The sequence below is a fragment of the Anopheles nili genome, chromosome 2 (genome assembly GCF_943737925.1).
Source record: "Anopheles nili chromosome 2, idAnoNiliSN_F5_01, whole genome shotgun sequence".
Lineage (NCBI taxonomy): Eukaryota > Metazoa > Arthropoda > Insecta > Diptera > Culicidae > Anopheles > Anopheles nili.
Genome location: NC_071291.1, coordinates 62343936 through 62371846, shown reverse-complemented (window position 1 = coordinate 62371846; position 27911 = coordinate 62343936). Strand labels below are relative to the sequence as shown.

Genomic DNA, 27911 nt, shown 5'->3' with positions numbered 1-27911 from the left:
TACTCTTAAATTAGGGCCGATGAATATTTTAGCGTAGCGGTTATTTATTGCCACCTTTCCATGGGAGTGTGGGGTTTGTTCTTGTTCGATCTCGCATCCGTTTGGCCGTTTTCGTCTCCCTTTTCCACGGGAAACTGACGAAGATGGGCAATCGAGTAGCAAACTAGCTCTGGTGCAAACGTCGCTCGATAGTTTCAGCCTCCTGGTGGCTGTCGATTAACCGTGCCCGGGGAAGAATTTATCTACTAGAAACCGGTGCCACCAGCAATCCTCCGTGGCGTCTTCGCGCGCAATCGCAACAAGGGGTCGCGCGAATAATAAAAAAAAAGAGCTAAGAGATACCTCGTGCACTTATAAATCACTTCATTTGCTCCATTATGCGCAATTATCGGCAATCGAACGAGCGAGCGTGTGTAATTCGAGCGGGGGTGCTATTTTAATAGATTTTCGGAACGCGGTCCTTTTTGATGCCCAACCGGGTCGGAGTGATTTATGCGGTTCCAGTAGGCAAACCAGCCCCCGTACCAGGTGTATCCTGTAGCGGTCCTTTATTTTTTCTCCTCCCCACGAGCGGGTGTTGTTTTGCTTTGGCGTGTTTTTCCACCGCGTAAATTCCGCACACCCGAAGCTTTCATGTTTATGACGCCACGATTGCTGCATTAGCGCGCCCGATCCTGGCCCTTTTCGACGCATCTATCCCGTGACCGGAAACTTTTGAACAACAATCGGCCGAACAAAGCGCCGCAGGACAAGAGTGAGAGCGAGAGTGAGAAAAAACACACCCCGCCCCCACTCTCGTACGCCTACGCCGACGATCGATCGGTATTTATTGTTTTCTTTTTTAGCGCAACAACAATGATCCATTTCCTGGGTCGCCGCAAATCGTGTTTCCGTTTTCCGACCCGGCTGGTGGATGGTAAACAGCAGGGCGTCCCGTTTCTTCCGGGCCGGTTCCCCCGCGCGGGTTGCGGGCTTTTATCACGGCCGGGGTTTTTATTTTTCTTTTCGGACCTCTTTTACGCACCGCGTCGTCGTCGTCGGCCTATGGGGTGCTTCGGGAGGATCGTGTGATGTGTTTTTCCCACTCCCAATGGGGGGTGGCGGCGTGTCATGTAAATAAATTCTCCATTTCATCCCACCCACCTCCTCAACACGCGCGTCCGGATCATCCACGGCTAAGTGGAGGTCCTTTTGAAGCGGTATCATGTGTCGCTCACGGGAGTCTTGCCGGGGAAATAAAACGTGGGGGAGATCGGATTGTCGGCATCTTTTGTGTGTGTGTACTACGGGGTGGGTGGGTGGCAGAAGGGATGGTGGGAGTAGGCAAATTAGATTTGATCGTTGCCACCTTCGAAAAACCACCCGGCTGGTGGAGCCGTTGTAGTTGCTAAACACGGAAAACACCCCTTCTTCTCGGGAAAACTAACGCGCGCGTTAGTGAGCGTCCCATTCCTTTTTTTCTTTTTGGGTTGCGTTGAGAGTTCTAAATCGAGTGGAAATTAAATAAATTAGGCTATACTCGATGATGGTAGTATTTCGAGGCGACGGCGAGTTTTGCAACACGTTGCCACTCGCACCGACACTTGACGGATGGGAATAATTAAGTGCGCCCCGTAAATCAAACCCTTCTCGGGTTTTGGTTTTCCGCTTCTTCCGGGCGGTAAGATGTGTGCGTGTATGCCGTTGTAGGTATGCTAATCGTGAGCCACAGGACGTTTGCCGCCCGGAACTAAGCAAAACTAAACACAAAAAGAACGCAGGTTGAGTGGGAGTAATTAGAGCGGCAGACTAATGGGTAACCGGAAACAATCGTACCAATCTGCGTCACTATGGCCGCCCGGGGAATGTTTGCGACCGGAAGTTTAAAACTCGCCCTCTCTCTTTCGCTCTTTAAACCCGGCTTCGCTGCTGCTTGCCTTTAGGTTTGCGGGCCATTTAGCTTTGAGGTCTCCGGCGGTGGCTCTTTTTTTCCGGTTGTATTTCCTTCAGCATTTTTTTTTCCTCTTTATTTCCCTCCAGCAACCCTCTTTGCATTGCGGGTTTAGCGGGCGGTTCCGCTTTCGCGCTCGCTCACCACCCCCCGCCGGGGAGAAGGACACACAAGACATCCGCCAGTGAATAGAATTCATTTAAAAATTAACACCTTTTTATGAGCTTTTTAGTTAATAGTTCTTGATGGATTTATTTATCGACAGCCGCCGGCCGGCCTTCTTCCTTTGGCATCTGTCCGGTCGGGTTTTTTTTTTCCTTTTACCCAAAGCGTGGGGCGAAGGAAGATCACAAGAGGGCACTGCGGTAGCGCGCGGCAGACAAGAAGCAAATATTTGAGATGTGAAATGGATTAAGATGTTCGAAGTGCACTTCCCTCTACGCCGTGTGTCCCGGTCCGTGTCCATTTGCTGGGCCATAAAAACAGCGCAGCAGAAAACCGGCCAGTGCCGCGGCGGTGCCGGTTTTATTCGGTTTTTAGACGCGTGTGAAATGGATGCCTGCCAATGGTGAGGGAACGGTTTGTGGCTTGTCCGGCCGCCGATCGGTACAGTGTGGTTCGAAAAAAGGCCCACGGAAAAGGTTATTAGTGGTCCTTCGATTCGGTAAGAGTTGCGTGAGATAAAGTCATCCAACAGCTCAGAGATGCGTTAGTTTGCGAGAAAAACGTAAAATATTTTTTTCATCCATTTTAGAGCTGTTGAAATTTGTTAAATTTAATCAAAATGGCTACAATTTAATCTTAGCTTGAGACGAATTTTGTTTGACAGCTCGTTACCATAGCAACGATGTCCTTTTTTAGAGAAACGCCTAGCCGGTTTTTGGCCATCAAATCAAGCTCTCAAATATGAGCCTTGCATCCTGAAAGCCCGCTTGTTGCGGTTCTTTCGCTCACTACTGTATGGCTTAAGCTATTCCGGCGAATGAACCCTGCCGCCGGTCAGTTCCGAGCTCAGAAAGGAATTCAAAACCCCCTCGGCAGCCAGGCACAGCACGGCGTAACGGCGGGAGCGAGCGATTGGAAGGATTGTAAAATCGTCTTAGAGCCGTGTGCAGCAGCGCGAAGGGCACCCCGAGAAGACAACGCAAGCTCTAAAAGGTCTCTCCGCCTGTCCCGGGGCGATTGTGTTTCTGGCCCGAGCGGAAGCGCTCGCTCGATGAAAAATGTCCGCATCGAAACAAACGTCAACATCGCTACCAGTATTGAAGATCATATTGAGGTAATATTTTTATTGATTCTATAATTTGCTTTACAAATTCATTCATAAGCCGTCCGAAAGCGCAACCGCCGAAGGTCGGCCAGCCGCGACCGTGAGATGATGATGGAACGATCGTGCCACGGATGAAAAGGCTGTGATCGGTCGGTTATGCCTTGTGGAAGAGCACAAACAACGCGCGGACCTTTTGGGGGTTGGGAAGGTGGTTCGCACAAAGCGAATAATTCCGTAAATGACCACCGGTAGCTGGTGGGTTCACGGATAGGGCTTTACTTTATTGGCCGCCAGCCACCCGATCGGGTACAATCGATCGGATTAGGGTGCGTGTAAATTGGACGACAGAAAAGAAAAGCACGCCGTGTAAATTCGTTGAAAGTTTTATGATAGTTCTCGCGCGCTGGGCAGAGATTGAGCGATTTGGCGACAGCTCAATCGTAGAAGGCCGTGCGTTTTTAAAAAAGGCGTTACTTTGAGCATGGTTTTAGTGGGATAAGCTTTTTCGCTAAGCATTGCCCTCGGATTGAGGTTCAGTAGGTTGGTGAATGGCATGTGGAAATCCTTTTGAAAACATTTAGCTAAAAAGCTGTATGCATTTTTAAATCAAACAAATCCTTTTTTCGGAATCAAAAAAAAACGTTTTAGTGGAAATTGTCATCATTTATCGATCGCTTTTCCAACGTCTTTCGGCATTACTCAAACAAGCAATCAGAAGAACGAAATGTGAAAGCAGATAAGGATTTTTTTTATTGTTTATGTTTGTCTGTGTGTTTGGGTGTGTTTTCTTCTATAACAACGATTCGATTAAAAGGAAAAAAATAATTGAAGTACAACTAAACGAATACATCGACACGTTTTCCCGAACGCCCCGCGTTTTTCACATGCAGGCTTTTTCCTTTTGGGAGGGCCAGCTTCACTAACCGAAAGAGACGGACACTCGTGGCATTCCTGTGTGTGTGCGTGTGTGAGTAAACGTGTGAGATGGGGGAAAACACCTATTGCACCTGTATGCCTCATTGGACACACGCGGCATCCTCCCTGAAGCTGTTGTGTCCTTTTTTTTCTCCTCCCAACAGCTCCACCCTTTGTTAGCTCGAATGCCCTGAATCCGCCTCTTGCTTTTTCATGCACTGTACAAAGGACGTGTTTTTTTTGGGCGATTCTCCAATGGTGCGCGCGGTTCTTTTGTCGTTGCGGGTGTGCCTATATTAGGCGGTTGTTGTTTTATTTTTTTTCATTCTGGGGGACAGGATACAACCGACACATCAAAAAAAAAAACAGGTGGCAACGTTACAATGCTGATGGCGAATGGCAATAAATACACTAGGGCACGTTGTTCTAATAAATAAAAACGTTCTACTAGCGCAGCGTTTTCTTCTGGTTTTAAGCATGAATTTTTCTAAAATCCGAATTCGCTGTGATGATCTTGCACCGGGGGCAAGATTTGGACGATTCCTGTGTGGAAATGTGCAGGGCGAAAGAGGGGAAACAATTAGGGAAACCTTCGGAAGGGAGAGAAAAAAACACAAACCCATGTCCCTTTTATTTCCCAAAAAAAACCTACCGATTCCGTTATCCAGCACTCCTCGCAGAGATAGTGTCCACAGATTTTCGATATGATCAATGTTTTACATTTTTCCTGCGGGTGAACAAGCGCGCGAGCGAGGGAGAGAGAGAGAGAAACAGAGAGAACGGTTTAAAAAAGCCCGAAAAGGATGCGAAAACGGGGGCGCTGAAAATGGCGGCCTTTAGTGCCAAGCTAACCTTACATATGAAACACTTGTAGTGCGGCGAACCCTCCAGCTCCCGTATCCGGGCCTTAAGCTCTTCCAGGACCTGCGCCTTCGAGGACGGTTCAGCCGACTCGGACGTGCTGACGTACGAGTCCGAGTTCGGTGTGGTACCGGCCGTCCGGGACGGCATCGAATCGGTGGCCGAATCGATCTCCACGGACGAGGTCGCTTCCTCGGTGCTGTGGTGGGGAAGCAAAAAAAAAAGCCATTTAATACGGGCCAGCAGGAGGAACGGAATCCCCCTAAAACCCAACAACTAACCTGTTCTTGTCTCCGAGTCCGTTGGCGAGTGTCCCCGTCCCAGCCGCACCGTGACCGTTGTGGTGTGCGTGTGCCGGTCCTGGCCGTGGCCGTTTCATGCAATCCTCGTCGTCGGTGTTGTCCACGATCACCTCCTCGTCGTTGTCCGTCACCATGTCCTGGCTGTGATCGTGCTCGTGATCATAATCCACATCGATCCGCTGATCGCTGCTTGTCGGTGTGACACGCGTGATCGTGTGATCGCTAGAGGCAGCAGCTGCTGCTGCTGCTGCTGCAGCTGCTGCAGCAGCCGCCGCAACAGCTGCCGCCGCCGGACCAGACTCGAATGGGGACGTTCCGAGTAGGCGCGGTTTAACCACCGTCGTCCAGGGCCGGGGATCAGCTTCCGGTCCACCGGATGCGGGCGGGGGTTTACAACCCCCCAATGGGAGGGTTAACCGTGACTTCCGGTCCCAATGGGGTACGATCGAGCTGAGCGATGTGATGGCGCTCTCTTCCAGCGGCATTTTAGTCAGCGCGCCCGTGTCCGGTTTGAGGATCGTGTTGTTGTTGTTGTTGTTGTTGATGCCACCGGGTGGTGCGTGGTGGTGTGGGTGATGGTGGTGCAACAACCCCGCCGCACTCGTGTGATGGATCACGTTCGAGGACGACATGTTGATCGCACCGTTGGACGTTTCATCCCCGTAGCTTTCCACGTCAACCGTTTCGTCCTCGTCCTGGGACGGGTTGGACGGTTGCTGGGAGGCTACGGCTGCTGCCGCTGCTGCTGCTGCTGCCGCCGCCGCCACCACCTGCTGATGATGGTGGTGTGGGTGATGATGCGGGTGGTGGTGTGGGTGGTGATGCGGGTGCAGCGTGGGTGGCGTGTGTTGTTGGGGAGGTTGCACCGATGGCTGTTGTTGCTGTTGCTGTTGCTGTTGCTGCTGCTGTTGTGGCGATTGCTGGTGCTGTTGCTTGAGAATCGGATAAAGAGCAGTAAAGGTCTAGGTGAGACGTGGTTAGCAGTTGGTTTTTGAACGAAAAGGGCAAAGACGTGACACGATGGTTCTGCATGTGTGTGAGCTCATCGAGAAAGAGAAAAGGGATGGCAACAAACCTTCCGCACGCACTCCTCGATGTGTTGGGCGATTTCTTCCTGCGTGCGTTGCAACCGGCCGTGACAAACCGGGCACGATTGGCAGGCAATGTTGGTCAGCTGCAGCCCAAAACCACCGTCCTCGGTGCCGTCGAACTTTCGCTTTCGTAGCTTCCCGCGCAGCCGATCCTGGCGCTTGTTGCGGATGTTCTTAAACGTCTGGGAGAAAATTGAGAGAGAGAGAGAGAGAGAGAGAGAAAATATACCCGCAAGGGGAACATTAGCGTAATGCAATTTTTGGGAAAGCTCATCAACACAAGCGCGTTACCTCCCAACGGCTCGTGCGTCCCTGCAGGTTGTTCTGAACCGTGTGCAGATCGACACTGAGCGTCCGCCGCAGTTCGAGCCGTTCCGCGTGCGTCGTCATCTTGGTGAGCCGCGTCAGCTCGGCCGAAAAGTGGGTCTCCAGGTCAGTTGGTGAGAGCTGAACGCCACAGATGGGGCACGCGTTTGGGGGTGGCGTACCGACGAAGGATTTCTTCGGTGGGCCAATTCCTGCATGTGTGTGAGAGAGAGAGAGAAAGATGGTGTGAGATAACGAAAAGGAGAAGCGTTACCATCAGGTGCTGATGTGTTGCAATTTCACGGTGTATTAGGTTCGGTTGATGGTCGGAGAAAAATCCCCATCAACATGCAGTACACGACCGGGTGTTATATCGTTCGATGGGTGGAAGAGTTGCCGTGCTTGGGCAGGGGTTTAGATATTATATTTCAATTTTCAGGAATGTTTTATTTGCACAACACGTTTAGCGGTTTCTCAAGGACTGCACGATATGCATCCTTATTTTTATTTCGAGGTTATGAATCGTGAGCGTGAATTGTGGGTGATAATTCAAAAAAAACTTCATAAGCCGCATGAAAATATGCTCTGCAGGTTTAAGATACGTTTAAACTGTACTTATTGAATGCTCAGACATACTGCAGTAGCTGTAGGAAAAGAAAACCCCCTCTTTCGGTAGGCAAAAGGAAAAGAAGCCAATAAAACGAGCATCCAACATCCAGCATTCGCCCACGGCATCTGCAAGATTAAGCGCATACTTCCGTGCATTCTTGGTGTGGTGCTGTCCCACCCCCGCCAATTCCCACCCAGAGCGCCTTCTCTGCAGTTGTGCATGCGCTTTTCCGCTGCATCCGTAATGGAATTTGGCTGCAGAAAAATCAACTTTCCGGATGGTGCGTTCGCCCGTGCCCGGTGTGTAATAGTGTGTAATGTTGCAGAAAATGGAAATGGAAATGGAAATCCTTCCATTTCCCTCCCCCAAGGGGCGTCAGGTCCTTGTGGCAAGCGTTCGAATGCGAGCTGTCGTTCAAAACGGTAGTTGGTTTGATTTTTGGCTCGTCCTTCCTTGGAAAAAGGTGCAACCTCACGCCTGGAAAGCGAGCAGCACATTTTGTAGTCATATTTGCAGTGGTTAAGGGATCGTCCTTCCGGGATGTCCTTCCTTGCACGAGCCCCTTTGGCGGAATGTCATAGCTCTGTTGCATCCGGAAACCTAGTAATTTGCGGTCCTTTCGGGCGGAAGGACAAGCGATTTAAGTTTACGCCACCCAACCCGAGTAGCCGGGGGGTTTGGTTTAAGGACATTTTTGCACCCCGCAAAGTGTGCCTTTTTATGATAGCTACATCATCAACTGCATTGCTGCCCGATGGTGTGTCTTGTCCTGCGTGTAGTCACCGCCCTTGCTCAGTTCCAGCGTGGTCTTTTCTCATTAGCATTTGGTGCCAGAAACACGGCGCTGGGCAAACGTGCGTGGGTGGAAAATGGGAAAAATCGACCGCCCGCAAAACATGGTCACATGGCGCTTGCGACCACGCCCGAGATGAAGTCCGGCACGGCCACTTCCTGTAGCCGGCGTTTTGCGGTCGAGTCAGCAGTAAATTGGGTGCGATTTGGGTTGCCATCCGCGAGCGTGTGTTTATGAAATTGTTATTTTTTTTGCGCTGCTACTGCTGCTACTGCTGCTGCTGGCGTGTGTCCGTTTGCTGACCATCGGGCGGGCTGAAACTAATTTTCCGCACCGGAACCCGGGTGTGGGTGGGGGTGAGCAAACGAAAAAAAGAAAAAAAGCAAACGGAAAACGACCTCACGCTGCTGGCCGGGCGGGTGACAAATTAAAAAGAGATGATTAACTTTTAATTGAAATCTCTGGTCAGTTGTAATAATGGGCACGCCGGTTTGGGTTCCGGGAATCCTGGTAGCGTGATGAGTTTGTCACTCCCAACGCGCCAGACGCTTGTCGATGTGTCACCGTTAGCGCATTATAGGTTCGATAACATCGGGATAACACCACCGCGGAAAATGTATCGCTTTTGATTGGATTTATCGCCCGGTGCTCGTTTGCGATGAAGATCAAAAGACACTCTGTCTCGGGCCACTTAATGAAATTCTGTTTTTGGTGGATTCATTTCCTTCCCGCTTTTGCTTGTTTTTGTTTTTTTTTTCTTTGCTTTCCCATTTTTACGCCATTTGGAAAGCGCCTTTTCTTCACCCTTCCCAATCGTAGTTGGCCGTGATTGAATTTAAACTGCGGAAAGCGGTTTTTTTTCGTATTTTGACATTTAATTCTACTCCACCGTGTCATCCAAGCAGGCCGCCAGTGTGTCAGGAACCCTAGCCAAGTACAGGAAGAAGAAGAAAAAAACGCTCTACCACACTGTCGCCCGAATTTCCCACTTCAGCGCGAAAGGATATTAAAATAGAAGTCAAGCGTCAACTTTTCCTTCTGATGTCGGACGAAACTGCACCATCTTGAGACACGGTGTCTTTTTGTGGATTAGTGACTTTTTTTTTCATGTGCCCATTTTTCTTTTCTCTCTCTCTCTCTCTCTCTCTCGCATGCGCGGTCACTTCCGCCTCAGGGCGTGGGTGTGATGTGATTTTTTTGTTGTTGCGCCATTCGCCTTGCACTTGCCAGCGTTTATCCCTCTGGGGGGGGGGCTTTCTAGGGTGGGCGAAAAGAAGATAACCCCCCCCTCACCGCCACTGGTAGAGAAAGTGGTTAAAGAATTGAAGTGAAAAAAAAATACCATCCCCCGGAACCGTATCATGCTTGATCATCGGGGGTGGCATCTCGCTACAAACTTCCGCAATTTCGTGTCCACGGTTCACGGCAGCTGGGGCAGAAATTGAATAAAAGTGACGCGTTAAGCGTTAAATGGAATATTTATCCCGGGAGTTTGGGAGTTTTTTTTTGCTGTTGCTGCGCACGTCCACTATCTCCCCCATACTTTCACGGTGTCACCCGAGCGAGTGGCCAGTTTATACCCACTTGGTGCGAGGGGTTTTTTTTTTTTGATGCTGTTGTTGACCGCCTTCGAGCCGACCTTTTGGTCACACACTTCGTCACGATTCGCCGGCACACGAAATGAGCGGCGACGAAACTCTTTCGTCCTGCCGGCGGGGGTCAGCTCTCGTGCTCTTGGAAAAAAGGCCTGCGAAATGTGGGAAATTGTGCGTGCAGGATTACTACCGCCCCATCAGGGAACGCAGCAGGGTGAAAGTAATAAAGCCGACGGTTCTTTTGCGACCGTACCGGTGGGTGGGTGTAAAAAGAAAACCGACCGGAAGTCCGGCTGAACGCCCGTCGGCGAGAGCAACGCGTTGTTTGTGGGATGTTTTTTTTCCCCTTTCTTAACCCGATTGATTTTACCCGAGGAGATCAAACCCCTTTTTTTCGTCGGGATGCGCTTTGAGGTGTGAAAAATGTGAGATAATAAATTCCCTGTTAAATGGGACACACTGCAGCACTTTAATGATGTTTTTGGGTGCAATATCAGCAAGCAACGCGAGTTCTAATTTTCTTAAATGTTTGTGTGACGCATAAATTAGCATAAATGCGCTTTGAAACTGGATTATTTCTAGTGGTGAAAATTTATTAAACTACACGCCGGTCCCTACATACAGGGGCATCCTTTTTAAACCCGGGGTGTGCCCATAAATCGTCCCAGAAAGGACATTTCCTCGTCAACCGCGATGGCTGTGCACTGTGCAGCCGCGTAGATTAGTGAAACATTTTACAACCCCGAGCTAAGCAAACACAACCACTCCAGGACCTCGATGTCGGACGAGATTGAGCCACGACGAACACAACTGCGTCCACCCAACCCGGGGGGAACTTGTGAGCCGAATGTGGTAACAGCTGTCACTAAATCAAAATCACCCGAAGCTGCATTGCTCGCTTGTTTCAATTATCGGGACGCTAGAAGGACATGGGCCACAGGGTAAGGAACGGACTCGATATTTACCAGTTACTGAAAACCCCACCCCGGGGCTTAAAATCGAGTGCGAGCGGTAATTAGAGCACACGGGACCGACAATCCATGCGTGTGTAAGGACATTCTTGTTTTTTTTTGTTGTTTCGTTCCACACTCTTCTCGCATTTCACCTTATGTTAATAAATCGACTTTAGCTGTTTGCGGTAGAGATTTGCGCGCCCTTCGCCACGGTCGGGCCGCCTCGAAAAAGGTAAAAGCTTGGGGGCCCCAAGCGGGAATAATGGGCAAAAACGGTGACGATCGGGACGTACCCCCGCGAAGCCGACGAATAATTGCCGCCAATAAATTAGCAGCAGATTATTAGACCCCGGAGCGCAGTAATTTATTTATTTACGCTCCGCATTTATCGCATTATGATAGTGTTGTGCTGGGAAGCGTTGGGCAGAAGGCGTTTTTTTTTACGTTCGTTTCGTTGTGTTCTCGGTTCTCTCTCTCTCTTGCCGTTAATTTTCCACCGATCGATCGCAACCGAAACGGGCGCTCGGGCTGTCCTTTTTTCTGTTTTTGTCCACCTTCACCGCACTGTTGCAGTGTTGTCCCGATGGTCCCAAATCACCTTCGCCATCGAGGGCGCCCCTTAACGGGAAGCTTGTCGTGGTTCAATTAACTCGTCACCGTTTTCCTTTGACGTTGGCCTCGATCGGTTCGATCGATTGTCATATAATCTCTTGCGGGCTGCGAGTACGTATGCTCCCATTTTTTTTTCTTCTCTCCTGCCCACTGCAAACTGCACCCGAACCAACCCGGGTGGAACTAATAACGATAATAGTAAGAAACCGCCGGGGACGACCCCTTTTTTGGGGAGACAGTGCGGGTGGTGCGCAACCTGCGCAACTGATCCAATTAAGCAACGTACAGATAAATCAACTCGTCGGCGGCGGCGGTGGTAGCAAAAAGGATACCAGTCCAGCTTGTGGCCGGTCAGCCAACGTCACATCGTCACAAATCACGCCCGCGCCGGTTTGGCCTTTTTTCGTCGTTTGACCATCGCCCGGAAAACCCTAGGCGATCGATCGACGTGGAAATGATTTCTTCATTATTGAATTAGCTCCCTCGCTGGCCCCCCTAAAACGGATGCGTTTCTAATGCCAGTTCGTTCGGGCGTACGAAACGTCAGCGTGCGTTAAATGTGCGGGTTTCATTACGCACAAATCGAATCGAGTTTGCGTCTCATTTCCGGGCGATGGTCCGTGTTTTGGAGTTGGGAGGGAAAGTGTTGCCGTTGTATACATTTATGGGGATTTTGGGGGGAGCAAAAACATCCTTCACTTATCTTGAGAGTCTCGAGAGGGGTGCGCTTAGTGTTAGTCGCCTTTTGAGCGTGTTTTTCTGGCCTTTCATGGGATGGTTCTAATGCAGTTATAGCGACATTGCGATGAGTGACAGCAATTTTATCACGAGTTGAAGTATGAGCATTTCATTACTCATATTTTTGCAATGTACAACAGCATCCTTCCATATGAATAGTACAGGTTTATGGCCATTTAATTCAAATAAATATATTTGGCTTGGTGTTTATGTTATTTTACTATTTTTATTAGTGTTTCCATAAAAAGGAGATGAATGCGGCTACCCTCGCTTAACATCCTGGTCTATGTAGTGAATAGGAGGGCTATTCTCCACCCCACTAAACATGGCCCAGCACTCAGTCACCGGTATTCAGCACCACACCAACTCATTAGTTGAACATATCTCTGGATTAACAACCAACACATCACCATCTTCCTCACACAAAAACTTCCGAAGCTCACATGATATAGATCCACTAGAAAAATTAACCGAGTCAGCCCGGGATAAGGCTCACAGTGGCTGTTAGGAGGAAATGCCTTTCAGTTCAGAAACAGTTATACAAATCTCAATACGGCTTGGCTATTTATTCTTATTGCTAAAACTAAACCACATTGAACAATTATAATCAATTATAATGTTGTTTATATCACTCTACTTTTAAGGAACAATCTTGTTCAATGGTGGTGATAAGCACGCTGAAAAGCGACGTGAAACAATCATACCAATTTTACATATAATTGCTTTCATGGAGAACGGCTGTGAATGTTGACTAATTTAAGTAACGAAGTCGAGCAAGTAATAAGCCCACTCGATGGCGAATAATTAACATTCAAAGCCCTTGTTCTCACCTTGCGATTGCGAAATGAACCCTCCGGTTCTCCCGAGGCGATGTGTGTTTGTTTTTTTTTTTTCTTTTTAAAAACATCGTTACAAATCAAACAAAATCCAAGGCTCCCGTCAAGCAAGCGTACCGACTGCGACGATGCGATTCAAACCGTAATAAACCCGTCACGCGGCCATGCACGGCCGTGCGGCTTGTTATCGATGACACTGGACTCGATTCCGTGTGCAGCGCAGCCTCGCTGCACGCGGAATGCTGCTAAACGCACTAACAACTTCATCAATGCAATGAATCATAAACCCAACATATGCGCGGGGGCTCCCCACGTCCTTGCGTCCAAGCGCTGCGGGAAAATGTCGAGAGTCTGGCGGAGCATGTAAGACACGATCACCGGTTGTAATTACCGTCGTCGTGCCAGCAAAACCTCGCTCCCACCGTGTCGGGGACACGTTGCACAATTCTCAACACGACTTTTGTTTTGCAGTTTGCCTGTTTTTTTTTGTGCACACCCCTGAGTGTTTGATGGAGCTGCTGTTAGGCATCGGAAAACGGGTAAGAACACGGCGCGATCGCGAGCATCAAAGGTGACTTCGATCCGTCCGGGGAGATGATGATTGTTCGGTGGCTCACATTTTTGCAACCGTTGCCCTGGCAACCGACGAGGTAGGCAGCACGGATGCCAGACGCAGGAGAAAAAGCTGGCAGCAACAACACACACAGCAACAAAAAAAAAGGCGGGCACGCACCCGGCACGTCGAACAACCGGGCCAGGGCCGGCACAAGCGAGAGGTTTCCACTTGTTTCCACTTATGTAGTGACATTTTCATTTCACATTGTGTCCGTTTTGGTGGCATGAAGCGTTGTGTTTTGTGTGTGCACTTTTTTTCGCTCTCTCTCTCTCTCTCCAACTCACCCGGTTGATTGGTTCTGTGGAACGCGCGTTCTTGCGTGGCGCTTTTTTTTCTTCGCCTTTCGCTCAACTCGTTCAACATAATTCCTCCCCGGCCCCGATGAGCTGCCCGTTGTTATTCCAACTCCAATAATGCAGCCCCAGCCGGCTGTGTATGTTGGCTGGCTGTCGGTGTGTCTTTTTTTTTAGCCGTTGTTGCCACAGAAATTCAACGTCATCGGGATCGTTTGGTCAAGTTATGTTTCACACCGAACCTCAGCCTCACATGCCGTTTTGTGACACAATCGTAAAGCACCGCTCACTTGGACTGTGGACATGTGCATGTCCATGCTCTGTGTGTGTGTGTCCATGTCGGAAAAATGTCATACCACTGTCGGGGACATTCCGCCACCGGAGGACGCGCGCGATAGGAAAAAACCGAGCCGCACATGATTCATGTGCAATGTTAGCACCCACCACCCCCCACCATCCCGGGAGGAGCAACGCGAGGAATAACGAAATACAAAAAAAAAAGAAATGAACAACAGAAGGACACGGGAAGAGTTTTACGAGCCGTGCAGAAAAAAAAGGCAAAAACCACCCCCACACACGGGGGCTAACACAATCAGCATCACTTTGGCGTTTGCGAGCTGCATGAAAAGGGCCGCAAAAGGGCTAATAGAAAACGTCACACGTCCCACTATGTGTGTGTGTGTGTGTGTGTGTTCCCTCCCCCCTCCAAACCACCCTCGCGGGGGTGGTGCACTCGAACAACGCTAATAATGATAAAATATTTGGTTCACGTACACGGCGACGTTTTAAATTGTTATAAAATTTTTCCTACGTGATTTTCCACCCGCAGGGCGCGCTGGCCCTCGTTGCGTGGGTGAGTTTTTCCCTCAGTCCGGGTCCACAGAGCGGGCCGGGTGGTGATCAATTTAGGCACTGGTCTCGCGTTTGGACGACGAGTTTGCTCTTGCTGGTGGAAATTACTCATTGTTGTCGGGGACGGGTGAACGAAAAGGACCTGCCAGGATGTGCCCGAAACGCATCAAAAACACGGTACATGAACGTTTGGCGTATGGGGGTCGAGTTCCTGCCGACGGGGAAAAACATTCAGCGCAAGCCTCAAAGTGGCACCGTTTTCCGTGACCGTGGGATGTCTTTTGAACGGGCCATCGCTTGATTGGCGACATGTTTCCCATTGCATTGACCGTAAGTGGGGGCATCAATCCGCATCGGCAAGGTTGCTGCAAGTTTCTGCACTGCAGCAACCGTAGTAAGTGGATTTTTGTTCGCACGGCCATCTGCTAATGCACTTGCAGTGTGCAAATTCCGCCGCTGCAATATTTCACTTTCGATCGGCAGCGACACGGAACCGGACTTTTTCCCTTCTTTTAAAGGGCTTGTAGTGTGTGTGTTTTTTTCCCTTCGCGTTTTTCTCTCTCCCTCACTCACCCACACACACACACTTTGGGTTGCAATCAAACACAACTCCGACTTGTGGCGGACACTATAGCGTAATTAGCATTTAGAAACCATTTATCCGACGCTCGCTGCGATATGCCGGGTGCAGCGACGGGCCCAGACCATATTCGGTCAAACACCATTTTGGCCGGGACGGTGCAGCGCGCGCGTGACGATGCAACCGAATGCGCAAAAATTGCATTCAATTCAAATGCACCTCACGGTTGTTTGGTCGCTCGGAGACCCGGGGCAACTGAGCGGTACACACGGATGGCTGCCGTCATTGGCCATCAGCGTCATCATAATCATTATCATCAACAGTAGATCAGTCGCGGACGCTTGTGGGCGGCAAAGTGCAACTGTCGGCGCCGGTTCCTGCACACAAACACACACCCACGGGAAGGAGCGCTTTTTGTGGAAATTATCCACATTTCCATTCGGCGTGTGCTAAGCGCGTTTGGTGGAGGAAATGAAAAACCCGACGGGGCGACGGTCGCAGACATAATCGATCATTTTTGCCGCAGATCGATTTTTCAATGCCATGTTTTTGGGTGGTTTTTCAAGCGACCCCGGCTGTGGCTGGGGTGAGATTTTCGCGGATTCAAAGAGCATCCGTCTGGAAAGGGGTGAAAATAGTTTTCCGTTTGAGATGGCACTCGCGTAACCATGGCAACAAAATGACAAGCTGGAAATAGTGTTCATGCTTGTAATAGAAAATCGCATCGAAGTAGGCCGGGATTTTCATAAACAAGCACCCCGAAGGAATACATCCTTTTGCCCTACATCTGTACAAAGTGATAAGATATTCCGGTTAAAAAAAACTAATAATAAATCGCAAAACCCCGCTAGATGAGGTATTTGCTGGGTTGCAATATCTTTTCCGGCAGATTAAAATATTACGCTTGATTAATTTGCTGCGTACGGGCGCTAATAGCGTTCTAAACGCCTTCGCGTCTCGCCGTCGAGGGCTCGATTTACGGTGGTCCCGATCAATGCTGCGGTTTTTCCGGAGCCCGCCCGCGCGTGTGTGTGTGCTCGATGACGCCGGGGCTTAACAACTGCTTATCCCGTAACCCACCACCAGGGGCCGAAAGCCGTACCCTCTCGTAACGTAACGCGCCGATCGCGACCGAGTCAATGATAAATACCAGATTATATTATTTTTCTAAAATATTACAAATTGTTTGTGCCGCACCCAGATGCGCCAGCGTCCACCCGGGGGTTGTGCCGGGCAAACCGAATCCCCTCCTTGGCACCGTTATCCCGGTTTAACAACGAGGGTGAGCACCTTTACCGGCCCTTTCCATCCGGCGCGTTATGCGAGAGACAAATGATGGGCACCTCTGGCATTGGGCTTTTATGTATCTTTTTGGCGTGCTTTGGGGAGAGGGGTTGCCGCTTTTTTTTGCTTCTTTCCACCCATCTTCTTTCTTCTACCGCCATCGTGTGCTACTGTTTGGCTCTCGTTTCATCCGCCTTTGGCCTTGTCAGAACGTGTCGGTGTCGACAGGACCTTCGTTCGCTCGGGACGCCGCCACCAGAATAAAACGATAAGTACGCACAAAAGGTACCAAGAACGGGGCCGAAGAAAGAAAAAAAAACCTCCCCACAGTGACAGTCCTCCAGATTTGCGCCAGTGTGCCTCTCGTACGGTTGCCTTTTTAACCGCGCGTCCTTCTTTTGTGCCTAGTGCTATTGAAAAAAGGCTGCTCGAGAAAAGTTCGAGTCCCTTCGCGCGCGTGGATGTCCTTCGCGAAGGGTCATGGAACTGGGAACGAGACCTGGCTGGGGCAGGGGGGAAGAGTGAAAAGCCGTTGTTGACTTTTTTATTGCTATCTTGTCTTCTTGTTATCCCGCCTTGCCGCTCGCAAGCCCGGCAAGCAGTTTTGTTGGTTTTAAGGATTACCGACAAATAAATCGGGCCAAGCAGGAGCAGTTGCGTTGGGAGATTTTGACTGGCTTTTTTTTTTGCTGATTTTCACGTCAAAGGAATTCGCCTTCACCGAGAGAAGCTCAATGGGGCGGGGACAGAAAAAGGCCGATCCGATTTCGTGGGCTCGCAACACCCTGTGGCGCGCGGGATGCTTTAACACCTCTTTCGCCGTGTCGACGATCGAGCGGCTCGGTTCCGGTTGATGGATTCGATAAATTAAAATAATTTTCACACAAAAAAGCCAGATTGCAGGCAGATTAAGGGTCGCTTTTGCGATGCGCTGTTTGGTAACCGGGATGGAGTTGGGTTTTTTTCTGATTGTTGTTAAACCTAGGCGTGCTAATAATTATATGGCAAAAGACTTTGAGCTGGCCCAGATGTTGTCACGGCTCGCGCAATTCGAGTTCGCGGGCATTGTTTGGGCCACTCTTCTCCCAACCAAACCAGCCGTGAAATGCAGTTACCACCCTTTTACGGGGATTGGGATTTATTTGCCCGCAAATCCACCGCACCGGGCGCACGTTCGGGGCTGAAATTAAAAGCGATCGCGGAAATATGCGGCCAAGTGTTAATTTTTTAAGCCCACCGGTCGTCAGCCCGCTGGGACGGTGAATCGCACTTCACACATCACTGACGAGGTCGGCGGTTGAACGGGCCAGCGGGTCTTGGGGTGCAGTTGATTAAATTTGAGGATTTTAATCAGACCCGCAGCAACCGTAACCGGCGGGTTCGCATTCTCGCAAGTCCGTTTCGCCTTAGCGGGGTGATGTGTGTTTTTTATTTTTTATTTTTGCTTCCTTTTAATTCTCAACGTATGGGAACTCGATACCGGCTCCGATTACCGGCTGTCCGCAGGCTGTCAGTCGGAGATTAACTACTGGTTTTTTTTGTGTGTGTGTGTCCTCTCTCCCACCATCCCAGCATCACGATAGGACCTTTGCGCCAGATGAGAATCGCGGATTTTATTGGCCCTCGCGATCGCTTTCATCTGCTCATCCGGGCGCGGATCGGTCCGACCTGGGAATGGGTTAATTTCGGCGCGTCATAATCGGGAAGACGTCTCTTTTTTTATCTCTCCTGTTCCTTTCTCACCCACGATGAGTTTTTCGGCTCGAGAATTCCACCCCTAGGTGTGTACAGGTGCGCGTCGGGCTCAAGGAAGGGGTGAAATGCCTTATGAGATTTTTTTTGTCGTTTTTATGGACCAAAATCCTCCATTCGAGCGGGTTTGTTGTGCCGATTAGCATGCTTGTCGTAATTGGCAAACTGGCCGTTGGTTTTGAAGGGGATGGAAGAGAGCCTTAAAGATTGACCTTCGGAAGGTCAAGCCGGAAATATTACGCCCCTCGAGGTGGCGAAAATGGCTCACTCTGTTCGACGGTCGATGTCTTTCTAACGTCCTGGTGAAGTAGGTCACGAGAACACTTTTAGGAGCTGCCTTGATGGTGTTTTTTGTGCTCTAAAATTCGCTTGAAATTCGCACAAAATATGTTTTCTGACCTCCCACCTCGAGCGCGTATCAACACGTGTTAATACACCAAATTGATGCATCCATTTCTTATGCAAATTTCCCTCAAGCGAGCAGAGGGCCATCGTAATGAAGTAGCTATACATTGTGTCGGGTTAGATCATAAACCATTCGAACTCTCTCTCTCTCTCTCTCTCTCTCTCTCTCTCTCTCTCCGGAAAGGAAGCTCCCCTTTTTAGTGCCCATTTGCACGGTTCCAAAGCCCAATCCACCCGTGCACGAGTAACGATCTCAGCTAGCAGCAACATTGTGCCAAGCGAGGCTCCAAATCCATCAAGTTATCATAAAACCACCCACCCGTTGGCCCATGGTCACTCAAAACGATTACGAAAAAGAAAAGCCGGTCCGTAAAAGGGGCCCCCGTAAAAGGCCCATATTCCGGTGCCGTAATAAAAGTAAATAAAAATATTAAAAAGTATCCACCGGTTGGGCTTCCTTTACAAGGCTCCACGCTAGCGGGTCCATTAACGGGGGTGTTGTGGGTGTATAGAACCACTCCCGACTCCCGCTCGAACTGTGATCTTGCTGCCTTGGCGGCATAACGCTTTGATCGAGCGCGTTTTCAACCACCGGATCCGTGTTCTTCTTCAAAGCACGCGGGAAAGGCCGTTGCACGAAAACCGGGTTGCATTAATCAAAGCCATTTTTCCGGGGGGTTTCGGAGGATGTTCGATTGCATCCAGGGTGGCACAACAATGAGTGCAGCGCGCACGGGAGACACAAAAACCCAAAAATGCAATCCAGGGGAGAGAAACCTGAATGCGAGCAGCGCACTCGAACGCGGTTACCATGGTGACGGCGAATTTTGGGTGAATTTTTATTATTATTTACGATGGGATGACGCCGCCCGTTAGCGTGCTAATTGATGCTGGGCAAAAGCCGCAACAAAAGCGCAATGCGTACGGGAACAAACGGGACCACGAGCGGGAACAACCCCTTGTAATTTGTCAATTAGGACATTGTTAAAACTCACTCGATACATTTTGAATCGGCACGAACCGTTCGGCCACCTACCGAAGGGTTCCGCGTGAATGGGAGAGTGAACAAAAAAAGAAAAACAGGGGCATATAGATGTGTTCCTGGGCAGAAAGAGCAATCGTGAAGGTTCGTTTCATCCCCGGGAGTTGGCGTACCGAGAGGGGAAACGCACGCCAAACAGGATCAAACGACCGAAAAGGCAGCCTAGAAACCGTGTCATCCATCTCGGGCCGGACTCATTATCCTGGGCAACGGGTGTGCGTTTTTCGTTTGAGGTTACAATTTCAATAAATAACGATGACTTTCAAGTGGCGTTACGATGCGTGCGCGATGTGAGGGGTTATGCCGTGGCCTAATGCTAGGGAGGACTTTGACTTTGATTTTACGATCACTTGCGCGCCGGCGGAGTGTGGCGAGTGAATTATGACCTCGAGGGTCCTTGAACGGTTGCCTGGCGTTTGCGGTGAGTTCTTGCCGGTGAATGGCAATGGTGAAAGATGGGAAAGAATCCTTCGCGTAAGGATGCATTCGGGTGGGACAATTGAGCGAGTGAGTGAGCGAGTGAGCGAGGAAAAAGGACTCCATGATCTGATCTGGTACCAGATGCACCACGGCACAATGCGAACAATTCAAACAAGGCTTCTTCAATGCGCTTCCCAAAAGGACAGCTGTCAGGATGGCCGTAATGCAATCGGTTCCGGGTGTTAAAGCCCTGGAGGCCGCTTGGTTTTTGCATTTTCCGACCGTCATTAAAATTACGTCCAAATTACGGTAGCGGGTTTGTGAATTGTTACCATCATCACCACAACGCAAAGCGACCGCCAATCGATAAGGAAGCAATAAAAACATTTTCACGATCGCTTCGGTTTACCGGTTTATTCGCGTGCGGGGGGTGGAAATGGAGTTCCTTTCGAGTGGAAACTGCGCATGGTTTATGAACATGGCAGCGCACATTTTCACTTCCTACGTGGCCGCAGTGTACCGCCGAAAGCAGCACGCCGCAGTAAGTTTATCATAACGAAATTTCATGAACTTGTTGGCGTATGATCGCGCACAACCTCCAACCAACGCGATCGCACCTCGGCGCAATTGTGGTTGGGTTTTTCGTTCGCAAAAGAATCGAAGAATGAGATCGGGAGTCGAGTGAGTGAAGGAAAAAAAAACGAACGAGAAGCAACGCAGTTAAGTTACGCTGGATGGGACAACGCACGCAAGAAATGGGCAAGAATTTCCAGCTGCGCCCATATGGCGCAGGGACGTGTTTATGTTTACACGATCCCACCCACCTCCCACCCACCGCACCCACCCACGACCGTAGATGAAGGGGTTTTCTTCCCATTCCTGTATTGGCTGTATTTAGGTTTCGTAAATGATTTCCACTTTGTTTGCGGAGTATGGCGATCGATCGTGAGCCGTTCTCTTGTGATCTTTTGTATTTGCCCCCCGAGGATCCCGAGGATCCAAAGGGAAGGAACAGTGTTTTTGTTGTTGTGCGGGCGTTTGTGTGGGCGATACGAGCCGGCAGCGGTTCCCGCACAAACGGTTGCTTATTTTAATTAGTTTAGTTATCGGGGGCCCATCAACGCCGCCCGTTGACGTATTGTAAACGGCTTCATAAAAGCGGCTACAATCGGCTTGCGTATTTGTGCGTTTATTTTGTCTCATAAAATGCCCAAACGGGCAGCCTTCCCGGAAAGGTCACTCCGTTGCAATGCGGTGCCATTTTCACGTCCCATTTGAAAGCCATTGGAATCAAAGCAACTAAAACGTGCGCAACACACCGGCACTAACGATCACGTACCCTCTCACCACCCGGGTGGGAGTTTGGTGGGAATAATTTTCTAATTTAATCAGCATTTAATTTGCTACCCATTAGCCCAACGACCAATTACGCATCGGGTGGGGGAAACCGTCCCGGTAGTTGTCCACGTAGAAACGAACGGCTCGGAATGCAGTCGTCGCCTCGTCGGGTTACGCAAAATGTGGTCCCAATGCATCGTGGTAATACGTCTCAGGTCGTCCCATCGAGGTGCGTGATGTCGATGATGATGACGGTGGGCTACCCTGGCTATTTATTGCTATCATAATCGTATCATAATCACCCGGAGAGATAACGACGGCATCATCGCGCGAGTAAGTGATCGAATGGAGCAAGTTCCACGTCGCCAGTAAACTGGTAAACCTGCACCAAGGGGGATTGTGGCCTCCCCCCCACAAGTGTCCTGCCGCACGGATTCCATCCCAAAGCGACGTGACGTGGAATGGAACGCAAAATGTGTTTGATTGCAGGAAATCGCTCGGTTGCAGAAGGGAAATGTACTCTCGGGAGCACTCACGCCAAGCGTCTAATTTCCAGGTTTCCCTCTCGTCTCGAGCGAAAGGTGGCCCGGGTAATCTCGTTACGGGCCACCGTTCTGTCTGCCTTCCCTTCGGCGGTATGTGCCATCCACGGGCACACGGGTGTCGGGATGAATTTGTAATTTTGTCGAATTTTCCACCCCCCCAAACCCGTGTGGGACGATGTTCCGTTTTCCACGCCGTTTTTCAGCTTCTTCCATATTCCCTCCGAGTGATACTGATGCGACACTGATTTTCACACCAATTTGTAGCATTCCTTCCAGTAGGGTAGCGCAGGACTTCGCGTTTTATAGGGCACCCCCTACGTGCCGGGGTGAGTGGGCAAATTCGATTGATATTTGCGTGCCACCCACCGTCGGATGTGGTCGTCTCGGGTGGGGGGTTGACTTTTCGACGTTGCGTCGTCGGTCGACAGTTTGTGTTGAGTTCAACGTTTTTTTAGTGCCGAGCGCGATGGAGTCGATTGGAGCGAAATTGCGTCCAAACGATCGATTGTAAAAGCAAATCGGCAATCCATGTTAGGGATAGAGTTGTAATTTGCTGGGAATGCACGTGAACGGGTTCATAAAGTAAGAAACTGCATAGTAATTGGTTACAGAAAGTGGATAATGCTATATTATTAGAAACTCAGCTAGAACAACTCGTACCATTTACGTTCAATTAAGCGACAGTTGTCGATGGAATGATAAAGTAAGAATTTGTTTTGACTATGAACCTTATATTCTTTTTTTTTATATATTTTTTTTTGAAATTTTAATTTTGTATAACAGTTTTCATACATATATTTTTAAAATAACAGATCAATCTGACATATGTAAAAAGCTTGGGTTGCTATGATCTGTGACATTAGGAACATTTCAAATGACATTTAAATTCATTTGTTATTAGGATGACCATTTAAAAATTGATGTTGACCGTTTGCTCACGATCAAATCTAACCAATCCAATATTAAATTTGTCCTAAATTGCGTATCGGAAGCTTCTCATAACACACAAATTGATTGTTTAATCACTCCACGGTGATTTGTGATCACTCAATTCGATACATTACACGCTTCCATGGCCGCACGCTTGCGATGGTTGATTGACGAGCGTAAATTTAAACACCCATATGGATGTATTATTGACGCTACTTTCGGGCGAAACGTGTTGTGAATTCCTATGCCCGGCCCTCTGTTTGCTATATTTATAAATGCCCACCCCGGCTTTGACAGTGTGCCTTTCACGCTTAATGAAATGTTAAGTGGCCCGCGAAAAAGTGATGATTATTTACAAATATGCCTTGCCTTCAATTTTTCCCGAGCAAAAATGCGCCTCTCTCTGATCGACAACATTTCCCGACCCACACAAAAGGATGCCCACCGCAGAAACACGGCGTTAACTCCGGTTGTTAGCGACGAAACAAATGTTTTCTCCACCCGTGCCCGGGTGGTGGTAAGGAAAAATAGCTGTTTGGATTAACATAACTCACCTAATGGATTTTTAAGATTTTCCACACTCTGCCCACCGCAACCGAACGCCGCATTTCGGCATTTGTTGTGGAAAATTTATCGCCCCACGCGGCACACCATTTGTGGTGTTGCTTTCCCGCACCCAACACGGAAAGGTGTGTCCTCGCGAGGGCGCTAATGAGCGGAAAGAAATGGCAGGAAATCCCAACCGCACCGACAGCGCACCCCCGACGAGCGAAGACACGGAAATGTTGCACGGGGATGCGGCGGGTTTGCCTGAAACAATAACTCAATCCAACGAACGATCGAGCCGTCAACGGGACCGGTAAAAAGGGTAGAGAAACCATAAAACGCCCAAACCCAAATAGATCACTGGCCGATTATTTAATTGTTCCGTTTAAGACAAATGGTACCATATTGTGTCCGGGTGAAGTGGTGGCATGCGAAGAACGCAAATGCCGGGAAATTCCTCACAGAAAGGACGTCCTCCAACACGCGAAGGCCAATGTTTACGTGTGCCGCCACGTTGGCCACCCCGTTTTGCCGTGCTGCACAGGCCCGGTGCATTTCTTTAACGCGTCCACTGCATGCGTGTGTGTGTGTGTTTTGATTTTCCATACCCCCAAAGAACAAGCACACTTTGTCCTGTACCAGAGTGGCTTGGTGGAGGTTTTGAACTGTGGTTTAAAATAAACCATAGAAGGGTCGGTTTAGTACCGATCTGTTCCGGGTGTGTCTTTCCGCGGTTCCTAATAGCTCAATTACACGCACACACACACCCGAATGGATGGGAAAATTCTTTGGAAAGTTATCCCTTTCTCGGGAGATGAGCAAAAGAAGTATCCAGTGTACGCGCGGGTGCGCACGCAAGTCGTGTAGCGATGAAAAGGTTATTATGAGGTATTGTTTTTCAAAAGCGATTCCAAACAAACAACGAAAGGCGGTGGAGTTAAGTGGTGTTAACCCGGGGTAACCCGGGTTGGGGTCGAGAACTTTAAAGCAATTTGTGGGGGATCCATCGTGGGGAATGTCACTGACACGTGTCACGCTAATCGGCCGCTGATGAAGGTGTATGGCAGGAGAAAACACATTGATCTGTTTAACTTGCGGATAGGTGCACAATAAGGCGAAGTTTTTAATCGACCATAGCTCGGGAGAATATCCTAAAATATTCTTTTGAAAGTTGCGCAATAAATCGTGTGGACAATAGCGTTGGATTCATAGCACTTTTTCCCTGTTTTTTTATAACTTTGACCCATATTATTTGTTCAAATTTTTCGTCGAGAGAAATTAGCGTTTTATACCACAATGAATGGGAAAGTTAGTAAGCTGACAAGTATTCAGAGCAAAATAAAACACAATTTAAAAATTTTTTAATTAAAATGATCTTCGGTTTGGTCTTCCTAAAACACATCTCTAGCATAAATCTTCACAAACGCTGTACCTATTCTAAAGTGCTCTAAAACCGATCATGAATCAGCTACCATTTTATGGTCTCGACGATGGTTAATTTATCGACCCAACAAGTTTGCAATGCACATTCTCGAGTACCCTTCACCCAGATCATAACAGCTTCCAACGGGCCATCACACGCTAGCGGCTTCGGAAAGGCGCGTCCCTGTTAAAAGCTGTTAGTCAGCCTAATCCCCAGCACTCCCGCTTTTCCACATAAACAAGCCTTAGCCACGTCTTCGCACGGCCGCTAAGTGCCGCCTCAAATTACGAGGCGGTGTATAACGATAAGTGACGAAAATTGCCCTCTTCTTTGGCGGGCCAAATTAGGAAGTACGCTCGAAAAGGAACCACTGGGTGGGAGGAAGAAGGAAAAAAAAAAGGATCGAGTTACAACTTCCGACGATCCGCGGGCGAAAAGTGCTAACAGATTTCGGTCGCAACCCGGGCACGCTTCTGGTAATAAAAGTTATGATATTTCAACCCCCTTCGGCGGTGGGTAAAAGGAAAAAAAAGCGCCACCAACGTTTGCTTACTTACGTCGAAATCCGGGCGTTTCCGGGCTGCGTTCGGGGCTGCAGATGCGATCCCGCTCGCGATCACCATCCTCGCTGGTTTGGCCTTCGAGCGATTCATCTTTGGCCGGTGGTGATAGCGAGGTGCACGCCGGACTGGACGAATCCGTCCGGAAGGACTCGGAACCGGAACCGGACGAACCGAACAGGAGCCCCTTCGAGAAGATGTTCTGCGATCAGTGAGGCGGTGGTTTGCGTGACGCCGGATAAACTTACCTGATCGATACCGAAACCGAGACATTTCGGGGGCGCAAATGCCGACGGTAGGGGCAGATTGGACGGGAACGGTTTGACAAAGGCTCCACCACCACTGAACGGGCTCGATCCACTGGCGGTCGATACGGCCGGGTTGAGCGGATGCAGGAAGTGTGGCTGGAAGCCGTGAAGAAGGTGGGCGCCGTACCCGCTCATCAGGGAGAGATGGTGCAGGTCCTTGGCGTCGGGCAGCTGCGGAAAACAATAAGCGAAGGAAGCCCAGGGAAAGGCAACCGAAATGGGAAAGAACGGGGGGGTTTTTATGCAAGTGGTGGTAATTGGGTTTTTTGTTTTGTTTTATGTTTGAGATGTAAAAAATTACACAAAAGTGAAAGGCGGCGTGAATTTTTAAATATCGCTCGTTCGAAACAACCGGCATTGGTGGGCAGTTGCTGCCTAAACAGGTATGCGCAATTACTATCATATGATCAACATATCAATAGTTGTATCATGTGCTTATTCCTCTCACTTTATTCGGAGATACGTTTAATGATACGGGTATCTGATATTTCTGGGGGCAGTTTCTACTCAATTAACATTCGTTCTTTTTATTGGCGTGCGTAAAATGCATGCATACAATGCGCTGGCATAGGGACAAAAAATGGAAGAAAATTGTTTCATAATAGCAGTTTACTGTTACGTAAGAGCTCATTTAAATTGTTCTCGATTTCACAAAAAAATACAATACATTATCACAATATGCATGTCTTTTTATTTAAGGTGATTGTGAAACTAATGAATATAAAAATTTGCATTATTATTTTTTTAAGAAGAGAGCCCTAATTAATACCATTGAAAAATGTATACAACACAATACACAAAAATGGCTATAGGGCATTTTGATAGCAAAAAAGGCACATCCCAAGTACCAAGAAATGGGTCTTAAATTGTGCAAAATTAAATCAGATTATTTTCAAGCAAATTATCAAATTCTATTGAGCACATTGTACAATTTTTAATTGTGATTTTAGAATCACCACCTAACGGTTCAAATCTTTATCTTTACTTGCACATGTTGAACTGAATTTAATAAACAATTATGTGTCAATTTGGGCATTTGTTACTCAAAAAGAATCCTTATTTAGGCTCATCCTGAGCCAGAAAACAGTTCTTAAATTGTTGCCGTATTGTGTCAGAATATTTTAAAAGGCGTATATAAAATTATATTTAAACACGCATTATCAAAACTATTGAGCAGTTTGTAAATTATTATTGCCCTAGTGTAATTCAGCACATGCACATTTTGTACTGATTCTCTTATGCGTAGCTGCAAGTGTAGCATTGATATCGATCAGTAGATTGAACAGCAATCACTGGATTAACATTTTAAATGACTTCAACCGCTAATCGCTTCAGTTATCGCACCCCAAGCTTCGACTTGAAGACTCTCGCTTTGGTGATCATGCGATCAATGCCGCGTGATCGAACCGCTGCCGGAAGGAAACCTACTTGCGTGTGAAAGGGACGTTGTATGCGCAAGGCGTCGCTTAATCCATTCGTTGCTTGCGAGAACACTACCAGCGCGGGCGATGACATGTGAGCGGATCCGTAGCTCGGATTATCCATCATACGGACTCGGTGCGCTGGGGTACCGTCGTGGCGCAATTAATTCGAGACATTTATCTGGGCCCGCCCGATGAGGGGGCAGTGTTTTACACGGGCGCCTCGTCCTACAACACGCGCACTCACACACGCACTCAGGAGAAAAAAAGGCTCGAAGGCTTCAAACAAAAGTGAACAAAACGAAAGCAAACAAAAAATGATGGGGCACACACGTTGGCACCGAATTTCACGCACGTTTCACACGTTAGTCGGGAGTTTCGGATGATCCGCGGAAAAGCACGCAAACGGGTTGGTTTTTTTCACACTGCACGCGTTTTCGTTTTTTTCGTATGCACAATTTTCTCCCCCACAAATCACCCCTAGGATTTCGCGTAATTAGACGCAACGAGACGTTTTGTCTTAGCGTCTGGGAAGGTGGCAATTTTCACCCGATCGAAGCAGGCTGTATCACAGCGCGTTTAATCACTCCTCGTCACAAAGCCTTCTCACTCACGCACGCACGCATGTTCGCGATGAACCGCGCGTAATATTTTCACCACAAACGCCAGCACGACCGACGACGGGAAGCCGTTTCGATGTTGGGCCCGCGCAAACGAAAACGAAAAACGTCCTGACGCAGCCGATACCAGAAATGTACTGCGAAAATGCGAGAAGATGCACTCC

At 48.9% G+C, this 27911-nt stretch overlaps 1 protein-coding gene across 1 annotated transcript; it reads right to left on the bottom strand.

Moving 5' to 3' along the window:
* Positions 1-4586: 4586 nt before the first annotated feature.
* LOC128731936 (protein Teyrha-meyrha) lies at positions 4587-27254 on the bottom strand. The gene is made up of 9 exons (XM_053825093.1): positions 27135-27254; positions 25647-25877; positions 25396-25600; positions 6661-6887; positions 6354-6551; positions 5258-6210; positions 4968-5175; positions 4768-4842; positions 4587-4658 (listed from the first exon to the last, which is right to left on the bottom strand). Exons 1-9 carry the CDS (start codon positions 27252-27254, stop codon positions 4587-4589), a joined length of 2289 nt encoding a protein of 762 aa, XP_053681068.1.
* Positions 27255-27911: the final 657 nt, after the last annotated feature.

Excerpts from the sequence above, each read along its gene's own strand:
- LOC128731936 (XM_053825093.1), bottom strand. The coding sequence starts at position 27,254 with ATGATGGATAATCCGAGCTACGGATCCGCTCACATGTCATCGCCCGCG. Across the intron at positions 25,878-27,134 it reads AACGTCCCTTTCACACGCAA|CTGCCCGACGCCAAGGACCT; the intron begins GTAGGTTTCCTT and ends TGTTTTCCGCAG. Across the intron at positions 5,176-5,257 it reads GGACTCGGAGACAAGAACAG|CACCGAGGAAGCGACCTCGT; the intron begins GTTAGTTGTTGG and ends TCCCCACCACAG.